Genomic DNA, 24,952 nt, shown 5'->3' on the forward strand with positions numbered 1-24,952 from the left:
AGCAAAGTAGTTGTGATTTAACTGTTGACACTCTGCAATGTGGTTTCACAACACTGCCTAATAATTAAGTCAGTGAGACATTGATAGTGTTTGGCCATCCAGTAGGTGTCAGGATAATGCAGAGCAAACATGCACTCAGGATGGACTCGGTGAAGAAATGATTACATGCGGTACACCCTGAATGATAGTGATTATACTCCTGGTCTTTTCCCCATGCTTTTGATACCTTCCAGTTGGCATTTCAAGCATATCTCTGTATTTCACTCTGGAAAATGAATCAGCTGTTGTGTCAGGCAGTTAAATAGTTAGCTGGCTCATATTAGTATCATATTTTGGGTTCTATGCCCTGTCTTTGTAAAGAAGGAAGATGGGTTTGTAAGATGTGATACGTTTTTGTCCCCTTTGAAGTAGGAAAGACATGTGGAGTCCATTGGCTTAAGTCAAACGCTCCCTGTGTGGGATTTAGTCGTACAGTTTGTCTAGTGGTAGCCTGCACACGTTTTCCTGATTCAGTCCATAGCCTTTTCTATCTACACCATCTTTTACACACATGTACACTGCAGTTGGAAAGTATTAGGACAGTGACACATGTTTTGTGGTGTAGGCTTTGTACTCAAGCACCCACTGGATTTGAAATAAAATGAAGACCATGAGGTTAAAGTGCTGACTTTCAACTTTATAATTTGAGGGTGTTTACAGGCACATCAGTGTATGAATCATAGTCCTTTTCATACATACCGTCCCATTTCTAGGGGACATAAAATAATTGGACAGTTAACAGAAACATAAAGTTATCATATTAAATATGTGGTTACAGATCCTTTGTAGACACTCGTTATCTTCCCTGGTGATGATCTGGCAGGTCTGTTCTGCAGCCCCCTTCACTTTGGTCTTGTTGTAACAGCTTTTTACCATACCATCAGTTTCTTCAGCACGTCAGCGAGTAAGGATAGGCAACTGAGTTGGCCAATCAAGAGAGCTCCAGTTTTGCCTGTATGAAAAACACCCTTTTCCAATCCCTTTTTTATGCCTCGTTTGATGTTTTGGATTGGTGTCCTGATGCATTGTCCTACATCTTTGGTTTACTGTGTATAAAGGTGGCTACAAGTTTTTAACACTACATGACTCAGTACTGTAACCTCATAGTTGTGTTTTATTTCAAATCTGATGTGCTGGAGTATTCAGCCAAAAATGATGAAAAACATGTAAACGTTCCACTACTTTCTGACTGCAATGCATACACACATACAGGTCACTTAGGGGCAGCTGAACTGCACTGACCCTTTCTGTCTCCTGGCCAAAGCTCAGTCTTCTTCGCATGCCAGTTGCATATGGATATGCCCTATATAACACCCAGATATTAGACTAAGCACATATTTAGCATTAATTTTGGAATTGCCTGTGTAAGCATGTCACTGGATGATCCAAATGAAAATGCCGGCATCATCACCCAGTTTGGCATTACAGCATCTCCCCTACCATGATTCAGGAATAGACTACTGTGGCTTCTTGCCTGTATCAAAAGAAAATATGACACCTGTGTCACAAATTGAGGGACTAGAGCCCTGTTTTCAGAACTTTACTTGGGTAGGTTTGGACCTGTGAAGACCACAATCTGGTTCTGATTTATTATTACATAAGCACTGTAAGACTGTTTTTGAGAAGTTTGCTTTGTAGGGAAAAGAGCTAAGGAAAATAAAATAACAATCGAGAGCAATCCAAAAGCAAATTTGGTGTGTAAACAGTTCTCAGGGTGGTGTTTGACCGGTTTTCACTCACAACAGTGGCCATTTTATCTGGCCACCCCTCAAACCCCCAACAACCCTGTCTCTCTACAATTAGTGGGAGGTGAACGGGTTTAGATTGAGGGTGATGGAGGGGGAGCTGGTTAAAATTGGCGCCCATGATTCCCTACAATGGAGAGGACCCTCTTAAATGTTGGATAAACAGTGTACCTGAACCAAGCAGCAGGCAGTGATAGAGGCATTTTCCAGGGAGATTGACACAAACACGATGGGGTGAGTAAGGGTAGGTGAAAGTGGATTTGCGGTTTTTGAGGCTGGCCCTACAAAGAATCCGCCAGTCACAACTGAGGGGCCCAAAGCGTGTGATTATTAATTACTGATGGCTTCCCAGCCTTTGAAAATCAGGGGGCCGCAGACATCAGATGTGTGGAAGAGGCAGAGGAGCGAAAGGCCTGTCATTACCATCACAGAAACAATGCTCGAATTTGGCTGTCATGCATTTTTGCCTAATTGACTGTTTTGATGCAGGTTTTTTTCTCCATTTTGTTTTTGAGGGGGCTCAGATACCCCCCACTCCCTGGTCTTGATGAGGAGAACTTAGTGGGCTTTCAGCTTCACCCAGCAAGAACCTTCCGGAGGTTCTTTGATGGCAAGAAAAGCCACTGGAGACCTCAGGGGCCTCACTGGCCTCCATTTATGTATCGGCACCGTAACACTCCATTTTTGATTCCTGACAAGAAATGAGTGAGGAGGAAAAGTAATGCATGAAAGGCATACAGTCTGTGTAAGTGAATGTATGTGCTATATGGTGTGTGTGTGTGTGTGTGTGTGTGTGTGTGTGTGTGTGTGTGTGTGTGTGTGTGTGTGTGTGTGTGTGTCTGTAGGGTGGTACTTTTTTGTGTGTGTGAGGCTGCAATGAAAGGGGGAGGCCAGGGACCCACAAACCACATGAGGGGTCTCCTAATTTGCATAATTAACTGTTGACACTAACTGTGCTTAATGAAGGCCTATTGAAGTCATTGACCCTTTTACACAGCCAGCCCCTGGGAATGAGACAGAGGCTCCTCCAGCAAAGGTTAAAACAATGTGTCTGGTTAACTTCCGACAAACGCGCTGAAACGCCCCAAAGTCTCAAAGATTCATGCTCAATGGAAGAGGTTATGGCACAGAACGACCTGCGATTTCTCAGAGCCAAAGAACCACCAGATGTTTGGCTTTGGCACACATCCCTCATTATTAGTTTTTGATGTGAGGAATATGCACAGTCACTTAGTTCTCTCTGATAACACAAGCACATTTGAGAGCAGAGTTGTGTAACAGTGACAGATAACGTAATTTACTCTGTTCCAGAGAACCTTGCACATGTTGTTTCTATTTTGTGGACCTGTTTACCAAAAGAATTCTTAGTAATGGCAAGTTCTATCACAGGCTGTAATCTTTTTTCTGCAAAATGTTAATCATACAGTAAGAGGGAAAGCTACAGTTAAGATAAATTGACCTCCCACTAACGTAGCCTGATGTCATTAACTGTGTGCGTGTGTTTTTAAGACCAAAGGCATAAAGCATGAGATAGCAATATTCAATGTATTATGTTTTAAAGCAACATGTAGCAACAATACAAATGTCATATTCCTTTGTGAGTATTTGCCAAAAGACCATTTACAAAGTACATGTGGGTCAAGTACCCTCAATCATGTTATAAATCTAGGCCTATAGCATATAGTGTGCAACTAAAGAGAACACGGCCTCTCGGATTACACTTCAGTTTATATCTTAGTGATAGTGCTGTCTGTGAGGAACAAGTTGTATTTGGGTGACATGTCTAAGTCTGTTATTAGTGGAGAGCAGCATCACCCACTTTTGGCCATTAAAACAACAAAACAACAACAGTGTGTAAACTGGAGGTGTGTTGTTGCAGAGGGCTGTGGCTGGTGCTTATCTGTTGTGGAAAAAACTCTTAAACACTCTCAGACGTCTTAGCATATGGCTGCTATCCCTTTATACAAGCTATTTGCTGCATTTCTTCTTTTTAATAATAAAATCTTGTGGAACTACTTTTACACCATATCATTATATTATTAGAATTTGAAGGAAGATTAATAGAAAAAAATTTTTAGTTTTTGAGCTAAAATTAATCAATTTCATGAATCAAAATCAAATTTTAGGTATGAGATTACCAACTTTTGTGAATGCTGTTATACAGGTAGATAATCATCATTGTAAATATAATGTTATTCCTTTCTCCATTTACAGCCTAATAGACTAAGGAGAGTTAAAATTGATTTGTTTTAATTTCCACATACCGTAATCAAATATTGAATAACCTGGACGCAAGGTAAATTTTTTCACTATAATGTCTCAGACCTCACACACCTGTTCACACCAAAGTATACCATGGACACAGACTTTCCAAGGGAATCAGGGAAGCATGTAATTACATAGTAAAGTGTAATACATAGATGTTTATGACTACATTAATGAACTGCCTACTAAAATTTTTTGGGAGTATAGCACATCTCCCAGACCCAGTCATATTCAAAGGAAATGTGCTGGCTGAAGTCTAAAGCCAAGGCATGGTACTAAAAACCATTCTACTGTCCCTCACTATAGTTATATTGCCATATGCAAGAGTGTGTTTTGCTGTTTGGTAACGTCAGAGTTTCCCATAGACTTAAGGCAAAGTGGAAGCTTTCTCATCTGGACACAGACACAGCTCAACTGGGCACAAGACACTGAAAAGTTTTTCCTGATCTGGTAAGACACACTGAAGCAGTTGTGCATTTATAACGTTTCACCTAAATACAACCGTACATCCCTGAATCACCTGTAAAATATGGAAAGGATGTGAATAGTAAAAAAAAAAACAAAAAAAACAAAAGTAAATGTTTTTTCACAGTTGTTTGAGCAAAGATTTTAAGACACCAGCAGACCTTACAATAAGTAGACAAAAGCCATCTGTTATAAGAAGTTGTAAAACATCACAGCACTGTAATTGTCACTCCTCCAGGATCCAGCCATCTTTAATGTGTTATGACTAAGTTCTTCTTATGCTGCTGAAACCATTTGGTGCTCCCGTAATGTCTATCAATACTCAAGGGTCATGACAGTTCTCTTCCTGAAAATGTCCCTCTGTTCTCCTCTTGGCGTCACTGTCAGTAGTTCACTCCTATTAATGGTTTTTCCATTTTGTTGGTCTTAAAAGCCTCCAGAGGCCTATCTACCATCCCCGTTCAGGGTTTGTAGAACAGAGGGATTCTCTCTCATGTCTATAGTTTGTCATAGACTGCCAAAGAAAGCTTTTCTCTACTCCTCCCTCTTATTCCGCACACTTTGACGTGTTCAACGAGGTCATTGGGGATGTTATGAATAATCACTGTGGCCCAGCCTTGTTTCTATGATGTGATGTGCGGAATTGTTCACTCTATTAAAGAATCAGATTTCCCATATCCTGTGAGAATCTGTTTGCATTGAAAAGGCTTTTCCAACCCACCCCACCCCCTCTCATCAACCTAATTCTAGGCTACCACACAATGTATAAAAACAGATTTATTGTTCGGTTGGTCCCCATCAGGTTTTTTTTTTTTGTCTCAAAGGGGCCTAGAAATTGTTGATGGGAAGGGGTCTTTCACATTTAAGGACAATGTCCAGAAGCTTGAAACTTTCCCACACTTGTTTCAGGAAGACTGGGGGCCCTAAGATTTGTTTTTATCAAAAATTGAGTTTGTCGTCGATAGATGCTGTATGAATATGTGCTATAACTGATGTAAGTGGGACAAGTACCCTCCCCATCCACCCACCCTTTTTATGTCTATGAGATGGGGCCACCCCCCCCACCCCCCTTGGTTCTTGCACACTGGTTTCAGGGCCTTCAAAAGGGGGCCCCTCAAGCTTTGATCCTCTATATGGGTGCGGAAAAACATCTTTTTGCCCTACACTGTGCCCAGGAAACCAAAGTTTTTGCCGCCGCCGTATGCTAATGCACCCAAGCTAATCACCCTTCCCAATTACAAGATTTATATACCGTAATGGCACCCAGTGGTACCCCTTCAACCCCTCAATTGGCCCCCCTATCTACCCTCCGGATATCCCATGGAGCAAAGGTGTCTTCTGTCTGTGAATGCAGCTGCCTTGCCACCACCTCAGCCTCTTGCTTTCTTTTACAAAAACAGGGTAACATGAAAACAGTCCTGTGGGTGGGCCCCTTAATGCTGTCCCTCTCATTCTCTACCTAATGTACTTTTCCAGTAAATGTCGTGAAACACACAGTAGCTCAAAGGTAGGCTCCAGACAGATAAATGTGCCAGGGGGAAAAAGCTGCAGCCCCTGAGTCGCCTCAGCATGTCTAGTAGACCTGCTGCTTGGATTCTATTTCTCCTATCAATATCTTACCCATCAAACCTATTTCATCTTCTACCTATCATATTAGTGAGCTCCCTCTGTGTGACTAATGTCATACTTTGAAAACACATCCTCATTTATCCTAACTTCTTTTGCTTCCCTTTCTGCCTTTCATGCTGTTAAAGTTTCAGTTTTATTTGGTGTGTGTGTGTGGATGGGGTGGTAGAAGGACCTAAAGGTTATGAACTTTGTTTCTTACAAATCTACAAATATCCCCTCATCAACAAAGTGTACATGATAAATTGCAGGGAAACATTGTTCAACCCCAATCTGTGCTGTGGCCCCTCTGAATGGGACAAACATGGAGCCTGTGAAGTGCTGGCTGAACCCACCAGAGCTCTTGGATCTGTCCCAGGTTCTCCTCAGGTGAACTCTTGTGCTCCTTGTTGAGAGGGGGAATACGTTTTTTTTTTTTTTTCTTTTTACAATAAAAGGGCGGTAACTCAAAAAATAAAATATTTTAGTTCTACTAAGCACAAGATTTAGACAATAAACATGAAAAGTAAGGAAAAAACTAACACTGTCATCAGACATAAAAGCATCAGGATACAAAAATCTGGGCAACAGCAATTTTGAATTTGAGCAAACATAATTCTTAATACAGACTTTAAAGAGAGAGAGTTATGGATAATACAAAATAGGGCTGAATAATTAATCAAATTATTATCAAAATCACTATATGGCCTGATGCAATATCCAAATGCAGGAGCTGCAATTTTTTCATGAAGTTCAAATGGGTCACAACATACCATTAGTCTGTCCCTGAGGTAAATAGTGTGAATCATATGCAGTACAGAGTGTAGGTGCCAAAGTGGAGAAGTACCATGCTTTACAATAAAGAAAAGCTGATTAAAAAAGGAACTATTTTGTCATTTTGTTTCACTTCTACATACTACTCTGCACTCTGTGGTGCTATTCAGATATATTCTGCTGTATATTTTAATTATCAATGTAAGCTTTAATAAAGGTCTTCATTGTACAGGAGTGTTGATCATTGCACCTTGAGATTGGTAACCTGTTGTCTAGGATCTGCCTGGAGTGATACAGGAATATATTGTCCTTCCATGAAAAAAAATAATTCATGGTATTGTTCAGGCAACATAAAGGTCAAAGCCTTTGCAAGGGCTTTTGGAATGGTGCACTTTGTGTTTGTGTGTCTGTATGTGTATGTGTATGTGTGTGTGTGTGTGTGTGTGTGTGTGTGTGTGTGTGTGTGTGTGTGTGTGTGTATGTGAACCATAGCAGCGGGCACTTACTGCCACATCCAGATGGTGTTTGAAACAAACAGGGCTACGCTGTAGGACCCCTCAATAGGACCGTCTAGACTGGTCCCTGACCAGACAGATACAGCCTCCCATCAAATTAGCGTTTGTCAGATTTATGGTAATGGTCCGCAACAGTCTTCCTGTCAGTGACATCAAGATTTACAGCACTGACACCCACCCACCACCCCCGTGCCACACACATACACATATATGCCATCCTCATCCTGAGCACTCCCTTTATCCCACTCATTCCTACAAATGCACCCTCCTCTGCCCCAATCTCTTTCTCTCTCCATCCTTCTTTTCTTAGACCCCGCTCATTGCCACTGAACAGCTCTTGGCTACCACCAAGCCTTGTCTATGCAACTGGGAGGAGACATTGTGGAAGCGGTTGTGTTTGTACGTCAGGGAGGTTATTACGAAGGCTGAGGCCACCTAGTCCCCCAGCCTTCCTCTCTAAAAGCATCACAACCCAAGTGGCAAAACCACCCAAGCCCCCTCTGCTTCCTTAACAATGGGTTGTGTCAGGGTTTCCTGTTAATCCTCTGTGATGAAGCTTGAGTGTTTTTGGGGTGAAGGGTTGAGGAGGAGGGTGAGGTGGTGGTGCAGAGAAGCTTGGGTGGTGTAGTTTGGGGGTGACACAGATACTGAGTTTAGAGGGTGAGGACCAGAGGGGAAGAAGGGAAACATTATTGGTAGTGGTGGTGGAGTGCAAGTGGAGTACAGAAACAGAGCCCCATGTATGTGGATTAGCGTCGCCCTCTCTTTCATGTTGGAGTTTTTGGGTGGTAACCCGATCCATGGGCCCTAGCACTAGTGAGCCCAGTGGGAAAGGCTTCCTGACAGATATCCCGTCCATTCTCAGCCCAAATGTTTTTCCAAGGCTGCTCCTCTGCCTTTGATCTGGTCTCCTCCTCAACCACGCAGGGTCACAAGCTACCATGTCAGGCCAGATAGGAGAAGGCCAGCACTGGGGTTGCTTACTGAGAAGGAGAAGAGAAGGGGAATGGGGGGAGCAGAGGGTGCTGTAGTCTTTTGTTCAAAAATCTTCCCCCATAGTCTAGACCTGTCTTGGTTGTCTTTAAAAGTGGACTTTCTCCTCCAGACGGTCAGTTGGTCACATCACCTTGTTGAATCAGATGAAACTCCAACTCTGCTCCTAAATAGCAGGCGGTACTCATCAGTTTTTCTGTTTTGTTTTTGGAACACTGTTTTTCATATGACTAAGCAGATTCTTGTGGAAATGTCTTGGTATTTTAGGCCTAGTTCCTCAGTCCTGTGGTTCATTTATTAATTATAGAACTTAGGTGTGACCTGCTGCAAATGTAATATGTAACTGTTTTATAGCTATTTGACGTAGCGTATTTTGCTCATTTTGTTTTACTTTTTTGTTTGACTGTTTGAATTAAGTTACAGTAATGAGTTACAGTAATGCAGTGCAATTGATGCAGTGTGCTCCAGCAGAAAGCTGGGGGGCGCTCTAACTTCACTCTGTGGATTTTTGTGTGTGCCTCGGTGTGTGTGTGTGTGTTCCAGCTTGTTTCCTTGTCCAGACACCTTAGCGTCAGGGCAAGAGTGTTTGAGCTCTGAAACGAGGGCCAGACAGACAGAAGTGGGATGAATGAATTGGGTAGCGGGGGTGATGGGAGAGAGAGAGGGGGAGAGAGAGAGAGAGTGGATGTTGCTTCAGAATAAGGGGATGATGTGCCTGCAAAACAGTGACAAGCAAATCAGCTTTAAAACAGGGCCTTCCCTACACACACAGCCACACAGGCATAATGGGTTGTGGGTTGTTTTGCCGACTTAAGTAAGACACGGTCTACTTCACCAGATGGGATGTTGAGTTGGTGCAAACAGGGTCATCTTATTATTGCTGTATGTCTGTCATTTCAGTCCAGTCAGTGTCTGTGATATCTCGTTTTAAGCTGTTGAAGTCAACAATAAACATATTTATCATTCAACGCATCAAAAACATTCCACACAACAGCATGTGCATTGTTGAGACATGGAAAGGGAGTGACGCGTATCCCCCATATGTTCAAGTGCACTGTTCAGTGTGTGTGTGTGTGTGTGTGTGTGTGTAGGTGTTTGTGTTTGTACAGGGATCTATTTCTGATGCGGGGGTAATGAATGGCACCTGTTTAGTGTCCTTAGTTGGCCATCATTTTTGAAGTGCAGTAAATCTTGTATTTCATCACCCACGGCTACAGTTGAAAGCATGTCACAAAGCTCACTGCCAAATCCGCATTTTGTTTGTTTTATCTTGCAATTAAGGTTTTAAGAAACCACTCAATCATGCCTGTAGTGACAGGCATCGTGCCTCCAGTATCATCTCGCCTGCGCCCTCAGGGAAGAAAATGTGCTGTCATGAGAGGCGAATGGTGGCAGTGGTTACAGGGCTGGTAGAGGAGGTGTTCTCAAAACATCAGGAGGACTTGAGTAACCAAACATCTTAGTCTGAAATATTTGTTATGTTATGAAGCAGGATAAAGGGTGGTGGGTGGTTTGATGAGGTAGTGGCGGGGACCCAGGCCTGAAGCTGTCTGTGGTTGGCGCGGTAACAGCTTAGCATGGGAAGGGTCCAGTGAGCAGCCTTGTGTGTCTAGCATGTCTCTCTCACCCCTTAACGAGAATGGCATGCAGTGTGCCCCACACACCCCCTTCCCTCACTGTACTGAACCACACTGTGTCCCACCGTGAACCCCCCATCCAGCTTCAAAGCGGCAAATAACAACAACAACTGAAGGGGGGAGAAGATGAATGAGGATGAATGAATGTGCCCCTTCCATCCCCCCTTTGCCCGCACACCCGCCTCACCTCTCATACTCCCCTCTATCCTTCCTTCTATCCCTGACTGACTGCCTTCCTGCATGCCCTTCTCTGCTCCAGCCCTTTGCTTACCCCTGATTTTGTAGGCCTGTGTTATGACTGTAGCTGGTGTGTATTACACACATATCTGTTAGCGCCGCTCCTCCGTCGGGACGCCCATATAAAGGACTGTCATTTCCAAAGGTCAGGCGTGAGCCCTGCACACAAGTGTTGTCCCGACACTTGGTCTGGAAAAATAAAAACGGCTTGCTTGCCCGTCTGTGTCCTGTGTCTGTCTACGGTGGCTGTGACTCCCAGAGACCAGTGTCTCGGATGTCCTTTCCCTTTTCTCCTCCCTCCTCCTCTTTCCTTTGCTAGCTCCACTGTTGTCAGGAAATCATGATACCCTGCTTGTGTACGTTGGCAGCTAAGGAGGAAGTCATGGCTTGCTTTTTGGTGTGCCCAAGTATTGGAAATGCCTAGAGCTTAATATGATACCAGAGTTTTTAATAGGCATTATTGCACTCATTAGCACCATCGCTGGGCCGAGTGCAAACAGTTCAAGCATATCAGTTGATGTGTATTCTACCTTTCAAGAGGAAGTGTGCTGCACCACAGGCAAGGACATGACCCACTGCGGGATGTGAGCCCAGTTCAGGTGATGATAATTTCCACCCACTGAACACCCTGCAACTTATGTGTATGCCTTGTCATCCTGCCTATTGGACTTTTCCATTAGCAATAATGATGCTGATGAGAGAGGTCCATCATTGATTTATCACTGATGAACTATCTCTTCTCAATTTTTCCATACTTTTTTGTCTTTAAAGTGTCTGTATTCTATCTACTTCCTCCAGCACTTCAAACTATTTCATATTGTTTGTATGGCTCTACCATTAGATCAGATGGAAAATTCATATGACTTGTTCACTATACACTCTTGTTAATACTTTTCTTCATGATTCATGTTTTGTGACATGTTTAGTATTTATGTTTAGTATTTTTGGAATTTTTTTGAATGACTCACTGGCTGAAGTGTCCATGGAGTTAAATGTCTTTCTTACTGTATTTCTGTGTGATGTTATTGTTCTCTCCAAACTAACTTACCAAAGAAGTTCTGTATAAGTGTGGAATTTGTTACGTTTGTGTTGTTATGTCATGTAATATCCCTCACTTTGGATAAAAGCGTCTAATTGAGTAAATGTAATGTATGGATAATGTGCCAAACATCTGGATAAACAGAATACGATGCAATGATCCTAATGATCCTGAAAGACTGCTAATGTTTTCTGGGCAAGGCAATGGTTTAATTATGTGGTTGTAATGAGTATTCCAGCAACAGCATTAGTTGATGCTGCACACCTGTTGTTTTAGAACTGTGAGGAAACGGTACTGGTGTTCTGTTACTATTAGCATTTAGGTATGTTCCAAGGCAGAAAATGAAAGTGCACCTACATGCAGCATATCTTTCTTGCCATTTAGGCAGAGAATATCAAAAGGAACATTTTTAGGACATACACTACATGTATCCTTTGACGACCCTAATGTTTAGTTTTTATTTCACAACCGAAGCAAGGAGAAAACCAGTTCAAGGAAACTGAAAGCTTGTTGGGGTGCCTCAGTTTGGAACATGCTGTCATGCCACTGCCCATTTTCCTGCTCTGCGGTGTCTTGACAGTAGCCAGAGAGTACGAGAGTGAAACATGAACTAGTCTGCTGCAATGGTAGCGGCTCCCTCTAACCCACATTTATTACCTCTAAAAATACAAAGTGGTTTTCTAAAAAGAGCCTGGCTCCCGTTCTGTCCAACTACGTCAGGTGAATTTGCAACACCATGGGTTATGACTCACTGACAAAACTCTTTTCCTCTGAATGTTTCAACTCCAACTGAACCCCTGTTTGTAGCGGTTGAACCCTGTGTCTTAATCTTTTTCCATACATATATACTGTCCAAATATCCATGAATAAGTGACAGTATACAAATCAGCTGATGGTCACTTGAGGTCAGCAGGCTCCATGTTGAATGGCATGTGGCATGACTATGAGAATAGTTTGAAGGAAAACACTGGAGAAAAAGGAACTGTGGCAATTATTTTCTTGTCATAGCATTGATGTCTCTAAATATTGGCTCCTTCGTCATTTACACAAGGCTAAATGCTGTTAAGTTCAGCATCTGTAGTGTCATGGAGCTGCCCTGACCTATCCTTACACAATCACTGGTGGACCAGCATTAGTGTCTTCAGCTCCTGTTCCTGTGTGCTTGAGCTCTGGTCTGCTGCCAGGAGACCCAGTTATGTCACCCATTAAATTTCTTGACATCTTTTTCAAATTGGAGGCTGGGGGGGCTGTTTTTTCCTTCTTTCTGTCATGCATCTTTTGAGGAGACATTTAATCTGAAAAAATGCAGCCTGGCTATGTCTTTAGTGATATTTATTTTCGGCAGCATTTCCCATTTACATAAAGCCTAGCTAATCAGCTTTCACAACAACAGTGAGGTAATGTCTCGCCAGGTCTTTCAGTGAAGCACAATTAAAACATGTCCAATCGTATAAGAGGCAACCAATCGATAAAGTCTAGGAATGGCAGACTTTTTATTGAGAGTGTTTTCGCAGTGACTGGCAAGGTTTTATTTGTTTTTCTTAAAGATTGCACAGGTGGCCTCATAGTAGTAGATTAATGGTAGCCTTAATAAATAAGGAAGTAAAGCTGAAAAGCCTCCATAGGCACATGTTTCTCTGTGTGACAGTACATGTGAGATTACTTTTATAACTCAGTTACTTCCACGTTGTGTTAATCACTCAAAAAAAAAGGGGGAACTGTTGACTGTGTATGCTCAATTCAGTTTCCAGTTTTAATCTCAGCTGTTTGTCTGGATGCCTTGGCGACTTATGGAGGTAGTCATCATAGGACAGTCTTATTTGAGCTCTCAGTCTCAGTGACACAGCACACTGACTCTGAGATCATTGAGTGTGTAGTTGTCAGGGAGGGGGCATGTCTTGAGGTAAGCAAAGGCCTTTGGACATATTTATTTTTCTTCTGTGAGCCTTTTGACCAAACTCTCCTCGTCAATCTTGTGCTGTCAAAGAGGGCCAGAGGTGGGAGCTCCCATCATTCTCTCTCACAGGGGCCACTGTGCACATGGGGACACCAGGGTCAGGCCCTGGATGCTCCTCTGGTAAGTGTGGTAAAATCTGCACTGTATGTGGAGGGAGAGATGTTGGCAGTCTGCTCCCACATTCCCAATAAGGCAGCAGCCTTCTTTGTTGCCTTCTTAGTCATGTACACCTGGTCTAGTAACAATTTTATAAGGGGTAAATAAATAACAATCATCCAAATCATAGCAACTTCATAGCTACTCCAGTTATTCACCTCTCTTTATCTGACAGCATGGAGGATTGACAGCTGAAGGGCAGATTTCACCTTCTACAGAATTCTTTACATGTTGCTTCAGGGAAGGTAAGTGGGGGTAGAGGGGCAAAGAGAGCACGAAAGAGAATAGAATGACCTCATCAAACCAAGTTTTTACACGTGTTCCCCCATCTGACACGCGTGTGTTTCTGATCTTACCGTTTTTCTGGAAGAGGAGAATGTTTCCTGTTTGAGCAGACTGGCGGGTTCACCAAGGAGTCGGGGGGGTCGGGTTGCTCAGCCAACGTCTGGTTCTGTTGAAGCAGATTCCCCACATCTCCATCAAACAGCAGCTCTGTTTTGGCACGGCTCTGAAAACTGACCCTGGTGGTCACTTATGTCTGGGGGTCTGCAGAAGAGTTGAGCCTGAAACACTTTTTGCTGCTCTCTGGTTCCCTCCAATTTGAAAGAAGCAATGGTTGTGTCTCGTAACAGTCACTGCTAGTCTGAGGAAAATGCTTGTGCATTCTGCTTCATAAATCTCAAAACAAGATGTGAGCTGCAGGTAAAATCACATTTTCAATATGTTTTCATTCAGTCTTGAACTGAATCTATATCTTGAACATTTGCCAAATATTATTGACTGTTGATACAGAATATTTGTTTATCTTCTCATTTGTTTATATCTGCTTCTCCCTGCTGAGGTATACTTTTAAATGGCATGCCCAAGCACACCTGGAGAATGTGCACACAGATGTGCAGCAGTTCATGTACACTGTGTGTGTTTTTCCTCCTGTCAGAGTCTTTGATTGAACAGAGTAGCAGTGTGTTGAACAGGGTCGTCCCCTGACATGAGCAGTAAGCAATGTTGTGTTGATGTTCTTCCACCTGAAATGTGATATTGTAGATGGGAAAGTGTCTGTGTCTGCCCTGCCTTGTCCAGACTGGTTCCTGTCTTGCTAATAAAAGAGATCTCTTTTTAGTTTTGGATACTGATCTCTCCACACAAGTTTAAAGATCTCATTCACGGTTCACACTGCATTTGCTCCTTAATGTCTCACAGCAGGCCCTCAGTCCCAGGCCGTGATTCATGGAGTGACAGGTCTGCCTCTGGCCGCCATAAGGGCCCAATCAGACAGGGTCCACACACTGCAGACAAAAACATGTTGCGCCAGTACTTAGATGCATGCATCTAACACTCCTTTTTCCTTTCACATCCTTTTTACATGTAGAATTTTACTCTTTATGACATGATTATATTACATCACTCAAGTCAAACATCTCGTGGTTTTATTTTTTGTCATCACTCAGTAATTTTTTTTCTCTCTGGTGGAAAATGGTTAAACATTTCGTTCCTCTGGAATTGTATCAAAGACGAGACCTATTTTTGACATGTCGTGGAGTTTAATTCTTCATCATATGAAGACAGCTATAATGCCCATGGGAATCGTCTGTCAGTTAGACAGACACAATTCATTTTAAAGGTAGCAGAAGTTGTTGTGATTCCAAATGCAGATCTCTACCCTATCTTCCCCAGGTGTATTTGATTTATTTTCCAATGCATTTATTGTTTTGTTTGTTTTTAGTGTTTCCGGGCACTGTGCTGTAAAGGACCCCCACCACCAAGACCAGAGTATGATGTGGTGTGCATTGGCCTGACAGGTGCTGGAAAGACCAGCCTGCTCTCACGCCTCTGTAGTGAGGGCAGCGACGGCATCGTTCCTACAACAGGTAAATGCACATAACATACGGATCAGTGGCAAAGATGGCATATTTTCAGAGAAAAAATGTGTCCTTAAATAGAAGCTCATTCCCTCCACAGATATACACATCTCTCTTCTCTCACATTTGTCCGTGCAAGCTTTCCAAGCTTTCCAAGCTTCTGAAATGCTTTCATGTTTCAGGAACAAGTTGTCCTCCGGATTAGAATCACAGGAAGATGATATTATCCAGGTATTACTGCTCGCCAATAGGGGGAAGCATGTCTTCAGTATGTTTTTCAAACTGCCAGCGCTCATGCCAGAAACACTCTGCTATATCTTACTAGCAATACTCACCTTCTTCTTTTAGTAAAGTGAGAGGCTGGTGTTAAGTATGTCCAGAAGAAGAGGCTTTAGGGTTAGTACATCATTCTTCTGGTAGTCAAAGCTCTGCTTTCCATATACGCAATGCAATCCCTCAAGGACACTGACATTCTTCTTTCCTCCCCTGGCTTTGTCAGCAGTCAGCTTTGAGCTGTTGCAGAAATCCCATTTTAGGTTTAGTCATTGTGCACTTTCACCAGTAGAACTAAATATAAAACAATTCCCAAATGTGCTGTCGGCAACCACCAGTGTGCATGTGTCTGTGGCAGGCAGTGGTTCAAGGTAGTGAACACCTGTCTGTGCATGCCGCTGAGTAGGCCTTAATAGATAAAATATGCTGATTACTTATCTTAGCAGAGATTTTAGTCAACTTCTCTGAAATGAGATTTAGCTGTCAGCACTGTCTGCATCTGCCAACATCTACAGAGGGAAGATCATGAAGAACAATGAGGGGGAAGTCTCCTGTGGCCCCCTCCCCACTTCTTGCTTCATGATTTTGCACTGTTGTAATGTGCTTAAAACCCACATTTAACAGTTAATTCAGATGTTAAGAAAATTATAATCAGTTGTGTCCCCCATCTCTCCTCCTCCTTTTGAATGTTACCAGGAAAGGAATCCCCAAGACAATTTCACATAATCTGAGCAACTTTAAATCTCTTACTGTAGTGGAATTCTTTACTATTTTCCACTGTATGCAACCACAGAAACAAACCACATAATACATGGTAGCACTTTAGTCACTAGGCCAGTCCTCGTCAAACTGCAATATAGAACAAAACACTTTTCTGTTTAGCTTTTCTTGTTTTTCTGTTTTGCTAGCCCGGACCACACAAAGTGTTATTTCTTTTACAACACAAGCATGTTGACAGTCCTCTTTGTGTTCACCAGCTGGTGGTTTGCAGAAGGTACACTAAATATCCTGGGAAGACTAAAATGAAAAAGTGCATTTTTTTAAGTCAGATATTTTTTAGTCATTTACTCACTATTAAAAAGCAACTCAGCCAACATTCCTAAAAGTTGACTCTCTCCTAACATTTGCCTTCCACACATATACACACACACTCAATTTCTTCATGTCACTACAATGATGGATTTTCATTTTTCTCCTCTCAGGTTTCAGCATCAAAGCAGTGCCATTTCCAAATGCCATCTTGAATGTAAAAGAACTTGGAGGTAAGAAATACATGGCCAGCCTCAGTAAAGCTTTCTTGACAACTTACTTTTTTGCCACAGTGTGAATCTGTGAGTGATTGTGTCTTAGGTGAAATAAAGTGGCCAAGCAATGATATCTTCTTGTGGGCCAGCCCAGACAGGTTAATTAGCAAACTTCAGTGGGTATCTGAATGTGGTTTATGTTTGGAAAACTGTGTTAAAAACACAGAACAGACAAAAAAAAGTTAGATATTACTGAACATCTGTTTATTTGCATCTTAACATATTAGGAAACATACAAAAAATGTTATAATAGTTTATTTTATTATATTACTGTACTCATTAAACTAACAGCACCTCTTTAGGTAAAGTAACAAACATCATTTGTGAATGAAATTCATGACCACCAAATTGTCACACTGTCTTGTGTGGTTGGGGTGTTTTGATCCTCTGTTAATTAAAGCAGCTGCTTGGCTCAAAATCTCAAATTTAAACTATACAAATGTTCAGATTTGCACTGTTACAAACATCTAATGTTGTTCCTTTTACATAATAAAACTTGTTCTGATATCATCTCATCTCTTAATATTAACTGTTTACACAAATAACTGTGTACACTAAGGATGCAACAGCATGTTTGTTTTGACCTTGTTTTTGAAGTGGCTGTACAATCTGCAGCCTGTTATTCCTGGAAATGTACAGCACTCGAGGAAGCCGTTTAATAAGCACAGATGAGGGATCTTGAAGTAGAGATACGTAAACAGACCAGATGCAATGGGAGGCCTCCAGGTCTTAAAGGAGCCTTAAGAGAAGGATACATCAGTACTATCCCTTCTACAAGCAAGTTGGTGACACAAGAAAATGTATTGTTTTGTTGAGAGTTAAAATAATTTATGTTGTTTTGTGCGCACTATGGGCACATGACAGGTGCAGTGCATATTTTGAAGGCTCACCCAACTTGCTCCTGAAAAGATGAAAAAAAGCACACACACACAAACACATACTCTCCCTCTGTCCCTCTCTAACACACACACACAAAGAGGCACCGGGGGACCACCAACGAGGGTGCTACCAAATTTGGACAGAGCGCATTAGGGGGTTTTCAAAGGAGGTTTTTCTGGATTGGGTCAAAGCCAGTCTGATGGGACATTATTGTGGTTGGAAAAACACTGGTTCCACGGATGACACGTTTGATTTAGGGAAGTTAGTATAGGCTGCTACCACAGAAAAGGATGATGAAATCTGTTCTCTTTTTCTCTTTGCCCCCCTGCCTGGACCCTTACTACCCTGCTCCTTTTCTTGTAAATACACACAGAGGACAAGAATCTGAGCGATTTATGGTGCCATCCGTTATGGATGGGTTGAAGAGGTTGAAAACAAGCACACAGTGTTTTGACGCCTCTAGTGACTACTTTTTATGTGCAGCACAGTATCGAATTTTGGTTTCTGTCTGAGGTGAGTTGTTGACATGTAGCCCTATTGTTTGGCAGAGTGAAGGCACACACTTCTTCCAAATGTAAATGACGTAAATGTAGAGTCAGAGAGAGTTGGTGCGCTTGCATTATGTTCCACCGGTGAGTTTTCATAACGAGCATTTTCTGATTAAAGCAGCCCCTTTCTGCACGATTTGTACCTTACTCCACACTACCCATTTCTGTCACTATTCTTTTTTTCTCTCCTTTCCCTATGGCTTTAAAACAAGCAAACATGGCTGGTTTAGTTTTATGTTATTTTGCACTGCATCAATGATGCAGAAAAATGATACAAGATGTGACGCACAGACATCAGTATTCCTGACCCCAAAAAACTTGTTTTACACAATACCTTTGTGGCTTGTTCTCTTCACTCAGCCTTGACTAAGGCAAGGGAAGAAGCATGTTTGAAGAAGTGAAGCACTTCCCATGTATTTCCTTCCTCTCCCATCGGAAAGCCCATTGAATGTCAATGAGGTATTCTCCCTTTACAGTATGAAAGGTAAATCAAGTCTTATGCAGGTGACCCAAAGTGCTGGAGGTTGGAAAGAACATTTAAGGCACAAAGAAGTGAACCTTACTTGGCACTTCAGAATCAGAATCAGAATCAGAATCAGAATCAGTTTTATTGCCAAGTATGTTTTCACATACAAGGAATTTTTTCTGGTGATTGGTGCAATTGATCAGCAACAGTGGGGCTCTCTAGCCTTGTTGATAAGGCTAATAGCAGATGGGAAGAAGCTATTTTTGTGGCGAGAGGTTTTGGTCCTGAAGGACCGCAGCCTCCTGCCAGAGGGGAGTGTCTCAAAGAGTTTGTGTCCAGGGTGGGAGGAGTCAGCTACAATCTTCCCTGCACGCCTCAGAGTCCTTGAGGCGTACAGGTCCTGGAGGGATGGAAGATTGCAGCCAATCACCTTCTCAGCAGAGTGGATGATACGCTGCAGTCTGTTATTGTCCCTCTCCGTGGCAGCAGCGTACCAGATGGTGATGGAGGAGGTGAGGATGGACTCAATGATGGAGGTGTAGAAGTTCACCATCATAGTCCTTGGCAGGTTGAACTTCTTCAGCTGCCTCAGGAAATACATCCTCTGCTGAGCTTTTTTGATGAGGGAGCTGATGTTTAGCTCCCATTTGAGATCCTGTGTGATGGTGGTTCCCAAGAAGCGAAAATGCTCCACGGTAGCCACGGGGGAGTCACACAGGGAGATGGGGGTGGGTGGGGCTGGGCTCTTCCTGAAGTCCACTATCATTTCCACTGTCTTCAGAGCGTTTAGCTCTAGGTTGTTCTGCCTGCACCAGGTCACCAGACGCTCAGTCTCCCACCTGTAGGCAGACTCATCGCCATCAGAGATGAGTCCAATGAGAGTGGTGTCGTCTGCAAACTTCAGGAGCTTGACAGACTGATGGCTGGAGGTGCAGGTGTTGGTGTACAGGGAGAAGAGCAGAGGAGAAAGAACGCAGCCTTGTGGGGATCCAGTGCTGATGGTCTGGGAGTCAGACACGTGCTTTCCTAGCTTCACGTGCTGCCTCCTGTCAGACAGGAAGTCGGTGATCCACCTGCAGGTGGAGTCAGGCACGCTCAGCTGGGAGAGCTTGTCCTGCAGCAGAGCCGGGATGATGGTGTTGAAGGCAGAGCTGAAGTCCACAAACAGGATCCTGGCATAGGTCCCTGAGGAGTCCAGGTGCTGGAGGATGAAGTGGAGAGCCATATTGACGGCGTCGTCTACAGACCTGTTGGCTCTGTAGGCGAACTGCAGGGGGTCCAGGAGTGGGTCAGTGATGGATTTGAGGTGGGACAGGACAAGACGCTCAAATGATTTCATGACCACAGAGGTCAGGGCAATGGGTCTATAGTCATTTAGTCCTGTGGGCCTTGGTTTTTTGGGGACAGGGATGATGGTGGAGGATTTGAAGCAGGCTGGCACGTGGCAGATCTCCAGTGAGGTGTTGAAGATGTCTGTGAACACTGGAGACAGCTGATCAGCACAGTGCTTCAGGGATGATGGAGAGACAGAGTCAGGACCGGCTGCTTTGCGGGGGTTCTGCTTCTTAAAAAGCCTGTTGACATCTCTCTCCAGGATAGAGAGAGACGTTCCTTTGGTAGAGGAGGAGGAGGGGGGTTCTGATGTGGCTCTGATGTGGAGGTTAGTGTCAGGCTTGTCCCACTGTCTTTCAAAGCGGCAGTAGAACTCATTCAGATCGTTGGCCAGACGGAAGTCATTAATGGAGATGGCTTGGGAGCCAGTTTTCTCTGTCATTAAAATTTTTGCAGGCTATGAACCCATGTAAGTGTAGTTGACTCACAGCTGTAACTTGTATTGTTGTTAAGCTGGGTAATGCATTTTTAACTCACCCTGCCTTGAGTGCACTGGGCCAAATTGTTGTAAGTGCAAGCTGTCCTTTAAACCAGAGGCACAAAGCAGCTTATGTGCAGGCAACCCTGATGTATGATGTCTGTAATGATTCAGACTGGGCTATACGTGTGTCTCACTCATGCATTTGTCATTGAGGTCCCTGCCATCTTGTTTTCATTTGTTCTCTTTCTCATCTTCACCTCTGGTTTCTGTCTGTTTTCTTCCTTCCTTTCTGCCTCCCATACCTTCTTCCTTCTATTGCTTCTAGATTTAGTTTTTTGTGACAGTGTCTTTGTGTCTCTTTTAACTCTCTTTCCGCCTTCACGCCCTCTGTGAAGCTTTCTTTGCTTATTGATTTGAACATATTGTCTGGCCTTGATAAAGGGGCACTGCCTTAAAGTCACTATCAGACAGGACCTGCCTGTCTTTTCATTTAGTGTGTTTTCATGCTTGTATGTAACCTGGTTATTGTAAGCAAGAATCCCAATTCAGTTAATAGGAATAAAGGAAAAGAAGAAAAACCTGTTTAATGCAGCTACATTTTTCCTGGAGAAACCCTATTCTTGGTCATGTATACAGACAACAGATATTAATGCATGTGTCTGACAAAAATTTGAAACAGGGAAAGTATCGGTGTGACAGCTGTGACATAATTAAATCCAAAGTCTGACTGAAGCTTAAACTGCAATAAATATGTCCAAATAATTTGGTTTCCACAGCTGAACAGCAGACTATTTGTAAAATTCAAACACATGTGTACACTAAAAGACAAACTGTGTGGTCTCACTACAGAGCCTGTATTCTCTCAGAGAAAAAAGTATGAGAATGGTAAAAGCTAGTGTTCAATAATAGAAAGTGTTGAGAGAGGAAATCTTCTTATGCTCTATCATTTCCACTTATCAAAATACTTACGTAGTGCAGCAATGTCACCTGTATGGTGCTGACTTTCTCTCAAGTCCTTTGAAAATTTAATCAGGAATTAAATTAATTCTCTGAGAGGATGATGAGGATTTTCAGTAAAATATGTCCAGCACGAAGAGGTGGATACTTTTGCAGCAACACTGCAGCAAATGCAACATTGTAAAATGAAAGCTCTTTGTGCTTGCTCGAATGACGTGTAACAAAGGCTTTTCATTTTGTTGACACTGAGAATTTAGCATCTAATGATCTTAGTCCAGAAAGCATTTTTTACCCAGCTGGTGCCAGGTGTGGGGATTAGGTGGGAAGGGCACCTCTGGGGACACAGGGAGGAATCTATTAAGTGTGGGATGAGTGTGTGAATGTGTGCGTATATGTCTCGACAGTGACATGACGTCAAGTCTAGACGGGCCATTTCACAGTGTGCATTCATGCCACGCATTGACAGCTGATAAAGAAGTGGTCCTAATAATCACCACCCGTTGCTGTTGTTCTTTACTGTTGTGACTGTGGGTTGAGGCTTTTGATTTGAAGTGGAATGATAGATATTTGCACATGCAGTATTCTTGTTTAGACAGTATTTGTGACAGGGTTTCCAATACTTTTCTATATTCCAGTATCCTGGAAATAAGATAATTTATAGTAAAAGAGGTTCCCTTCAAAGTCCCAATTTAGGTATTATATGCTTTTATTTGTAGATGAGCATATAAACATATAAATGTGGTACATGAACTGAATGTGATAGATTTGTGTAAATTTGAATTTGTTACTGTCATTCCTGGTACATGTACAGAGTTCATCTTTTCATCCATTATTGGTCCATCATGTAGCTATGGAGTGAACACGCGGAAAGGCGAGCAGGATTCAAGAACATCACAGAAGCTTTACCACTTGTCTGTGACCACCAACAGGCAAAGGAAGTATGTGAGCACGTCTCAGAACAAAACCACTACATCGTAGTCATTGCAGACCCCATGTGGTTCTTATTTCTATCAAACAGGACCACAGTGTGTGTTACTTTGCCCAGCAGGGAAGCTTTTCCTTTGCACGGGAAAGGACCTGACGAAAAGTGATATAATTTGTAAATTGTCATTTGCAGATGCTGGCAGTTGCAGACTGTTCTGATGTTGGGGTTCTGAGGACAGCAATGTAACTGATCTCTATTTTAGGCCTCATTCGTGGATATTACCTTATTTGATGTTGGGTTTTTTTGTTGATGCACTATAATACACAGCTCATTAAGATTTTAAAGTGCAAAACAAAATCTAACCAGTATTCAATTTGATGTTCATATAAGGCTATACAGCAGGCTATATGTTCAAGAGGGTCGGATTAAGTGTAATACAAATAGCAAGGGTGTGGCGAAGATAATTATTACATTTTCAACCAGACACAGTACTTGTCTATGACTATAAACAGCTGTGCCAGTCACAGAGGCACATGACAGAAATTGCTCACCTGATGGAGAAGAGGGGTCTTCTGATATATACTTAAATTACTTACATACAATAACACAACTTGTTTATCTGTAATATTCAGAGTTGCTGCATTTCTCTAAACCAGCTTTGTCAGTTATGTGCATAAATGAGAGGGACTGATGCGTGTTTCGAGCTAGGCCTCACACAGGAACTGTTTACTTAAAAACAGACACTGCTGAGACTGCAGGTGGATGGGTGTATCAACAGTTGAAGTGTTTTCCACCTCACTCTAGCTCCAGCCCCAGCTCATTCCCCAATGACATAAGCAAACTTTATTACTACAGGCCTCCCTCACTAGTCCCAGTGCTCCCTCCCATCACTGTATTGTAGCTATTTTGTGCAGGGAAAAAACACTGTCTGCTTTTTGTTAGAGTGACTTCAAAGAGGGTTGCTTTCAGTCTTTCAACTTCCAAGAGTGAAAAAAGACCTGATTAGCAACATGTTTGCGTTTTGTTCAAGGTAAAAGATGGCAAACGTGTGAACGATAGGAGGCAGAAATGCATAAGAAAATGACTGTGAAACTGAAACTATACCTGCATTGAAACCCAACAACAAACAGAACAAGCCTCAACAGTAGCCTAATTTTGACCAAACAAAGATATAGGGTAATAGCTTTAAACTATGTTGACTCATTTTTGAAATATAGACCATCACAAGCTGTTTAAATTTGGAGAAGAATTCAGAAACATCAGCCATCAAACATAACTGAAAGTGAATCTGAATAAGCACAAGACTATCTGCTTTTAATTTTTGCTGTCTAATTGTTTACTTATGTTTTACTGACGTTTGCCTCCAAGTTTGGTTTAGTAACTCATAGCCACACTTTGGTCGAAAAAAAAAAAAAGGTAACCCGATCACTGGAACGTTGTTGCCACTTGTGTTTGTATAACCAGCAGATGTCTGCTTTCCCCATTCTCTTCTCTACCTGCACTATCAGCATCATGACCTCTACAGAAACTTAAAATGTACTGTTCCTCTCCACATTTTCACATTTTTTCAGCTTAACTTTTTGTCTCAAATAGTATCTCTGAAAACCTTCAGTTCATTAACAGAACCAAACTTTGCCTAAGTAGATTTAATCAAATACACCACAACAAGAGAGTGTCTTAGTCCTTGCAAGTTGAAACAGGATACTTGGGTTTTCTTATAATTAAGTAAATAAGTTATAGAATGTACTACTGTCTCTATTTTGTAGTATTTCATCATTTAACACAAACATAAAACTGGGAAGCAGCTTATTATTGTTTTCAGTATCCATTGACTGGTTTCTTGATAAATCAAGTCATCATAATCATTTGGTCTAGAATGTCAGAAAATAGTGAAAAAGACTGTTACAATTTCCTAAAGCCAAAGGTGGTATTATAAAATAGCCCAAGTAACAGTCCATATACTCACTAGTAATGTTTGTCGTTTTTGATGGAAAAATAACTTAGTTAACAGTTAACAAAATAGAGGCCAGTTGTCTCTTCTCCAAAAACTACTACTTTAAGCTTTATTTGGCATGATTCAAAAGCACAAAGTGCTGACAACACAACAGAAAATGAATCATAAGAAATGTTTTCTGGACAGGGAGAGTTGTCTGCCTCAGTAATGAGTGGTACCCTGCTAAGTGTTTGACATAACAGCAGTTATAGCAGTTGGATTTGCATATGCAATGAATCATCAAATGTCTACTAAGCACGCATATAGCACATATACATACAATTGACTCATTAAGACCTCAAACCACGCATAAATGTGTATTGTATTCAGTACATGGAATAAGTAACTACACTGTTTGTTTCAGCTTCATCTGCTAAAGAAGTTGAAAAAGTCTTGCTTGGTTGGGAGAGAGAAAGAGGGAAGGGTGTACCAGTCAAGGTGTTTTCTTTAAATCTCTATCAGTTTAATCCCACAGAGTTATTTGGATATCATAGACTGATATAATGTG

General features: G+C 42.2%; 1 protein-coding gene across 1 annotated transcript in view; it reads left to right on the top strand.

Moving 5' to 3' along the window:
* The window catches only part of LOC139624393 (ADP-ribosylation factor-like protein 15), a 100,906-nt gene that overhangs the window by 22,314 nt on the left and 53,640 nt on the right, over positions 1 to 24,952 (top strand). The window contains exons 2-3 of the mRNA XM_071483476.1: positions 15,151 to 15,295; positions 16,762 to 16,821. Of these exons, the coding sequence (XP_071339577.1) occupies positions 15,151 to 15,295; positions 16,762 to 16,821 (205 nt within the window). The remainder of the gene's footprint in view (positions 1 to 15,150; positions 15,296 to 16,761; positions 16,822 to 24,952) is intronic.

This window comes from Trachinotus anak, unplaced genomic scaffold (genome assembly GCF_046630095.1).
Source record: "Trachinotus anak isolate AG129_WGS33_773 ecotype Australia unplaced genomic scaffold, CSIRO_AGI_Tana_v1 ptg000008l, whole genome shotgun sequence".
Lineage (NCBI taxonomy): Eukaryota > Metazoa > Chordata > Actinopteri > Carangiformes > Carangidae > Trachinotus > Trachinotus anak.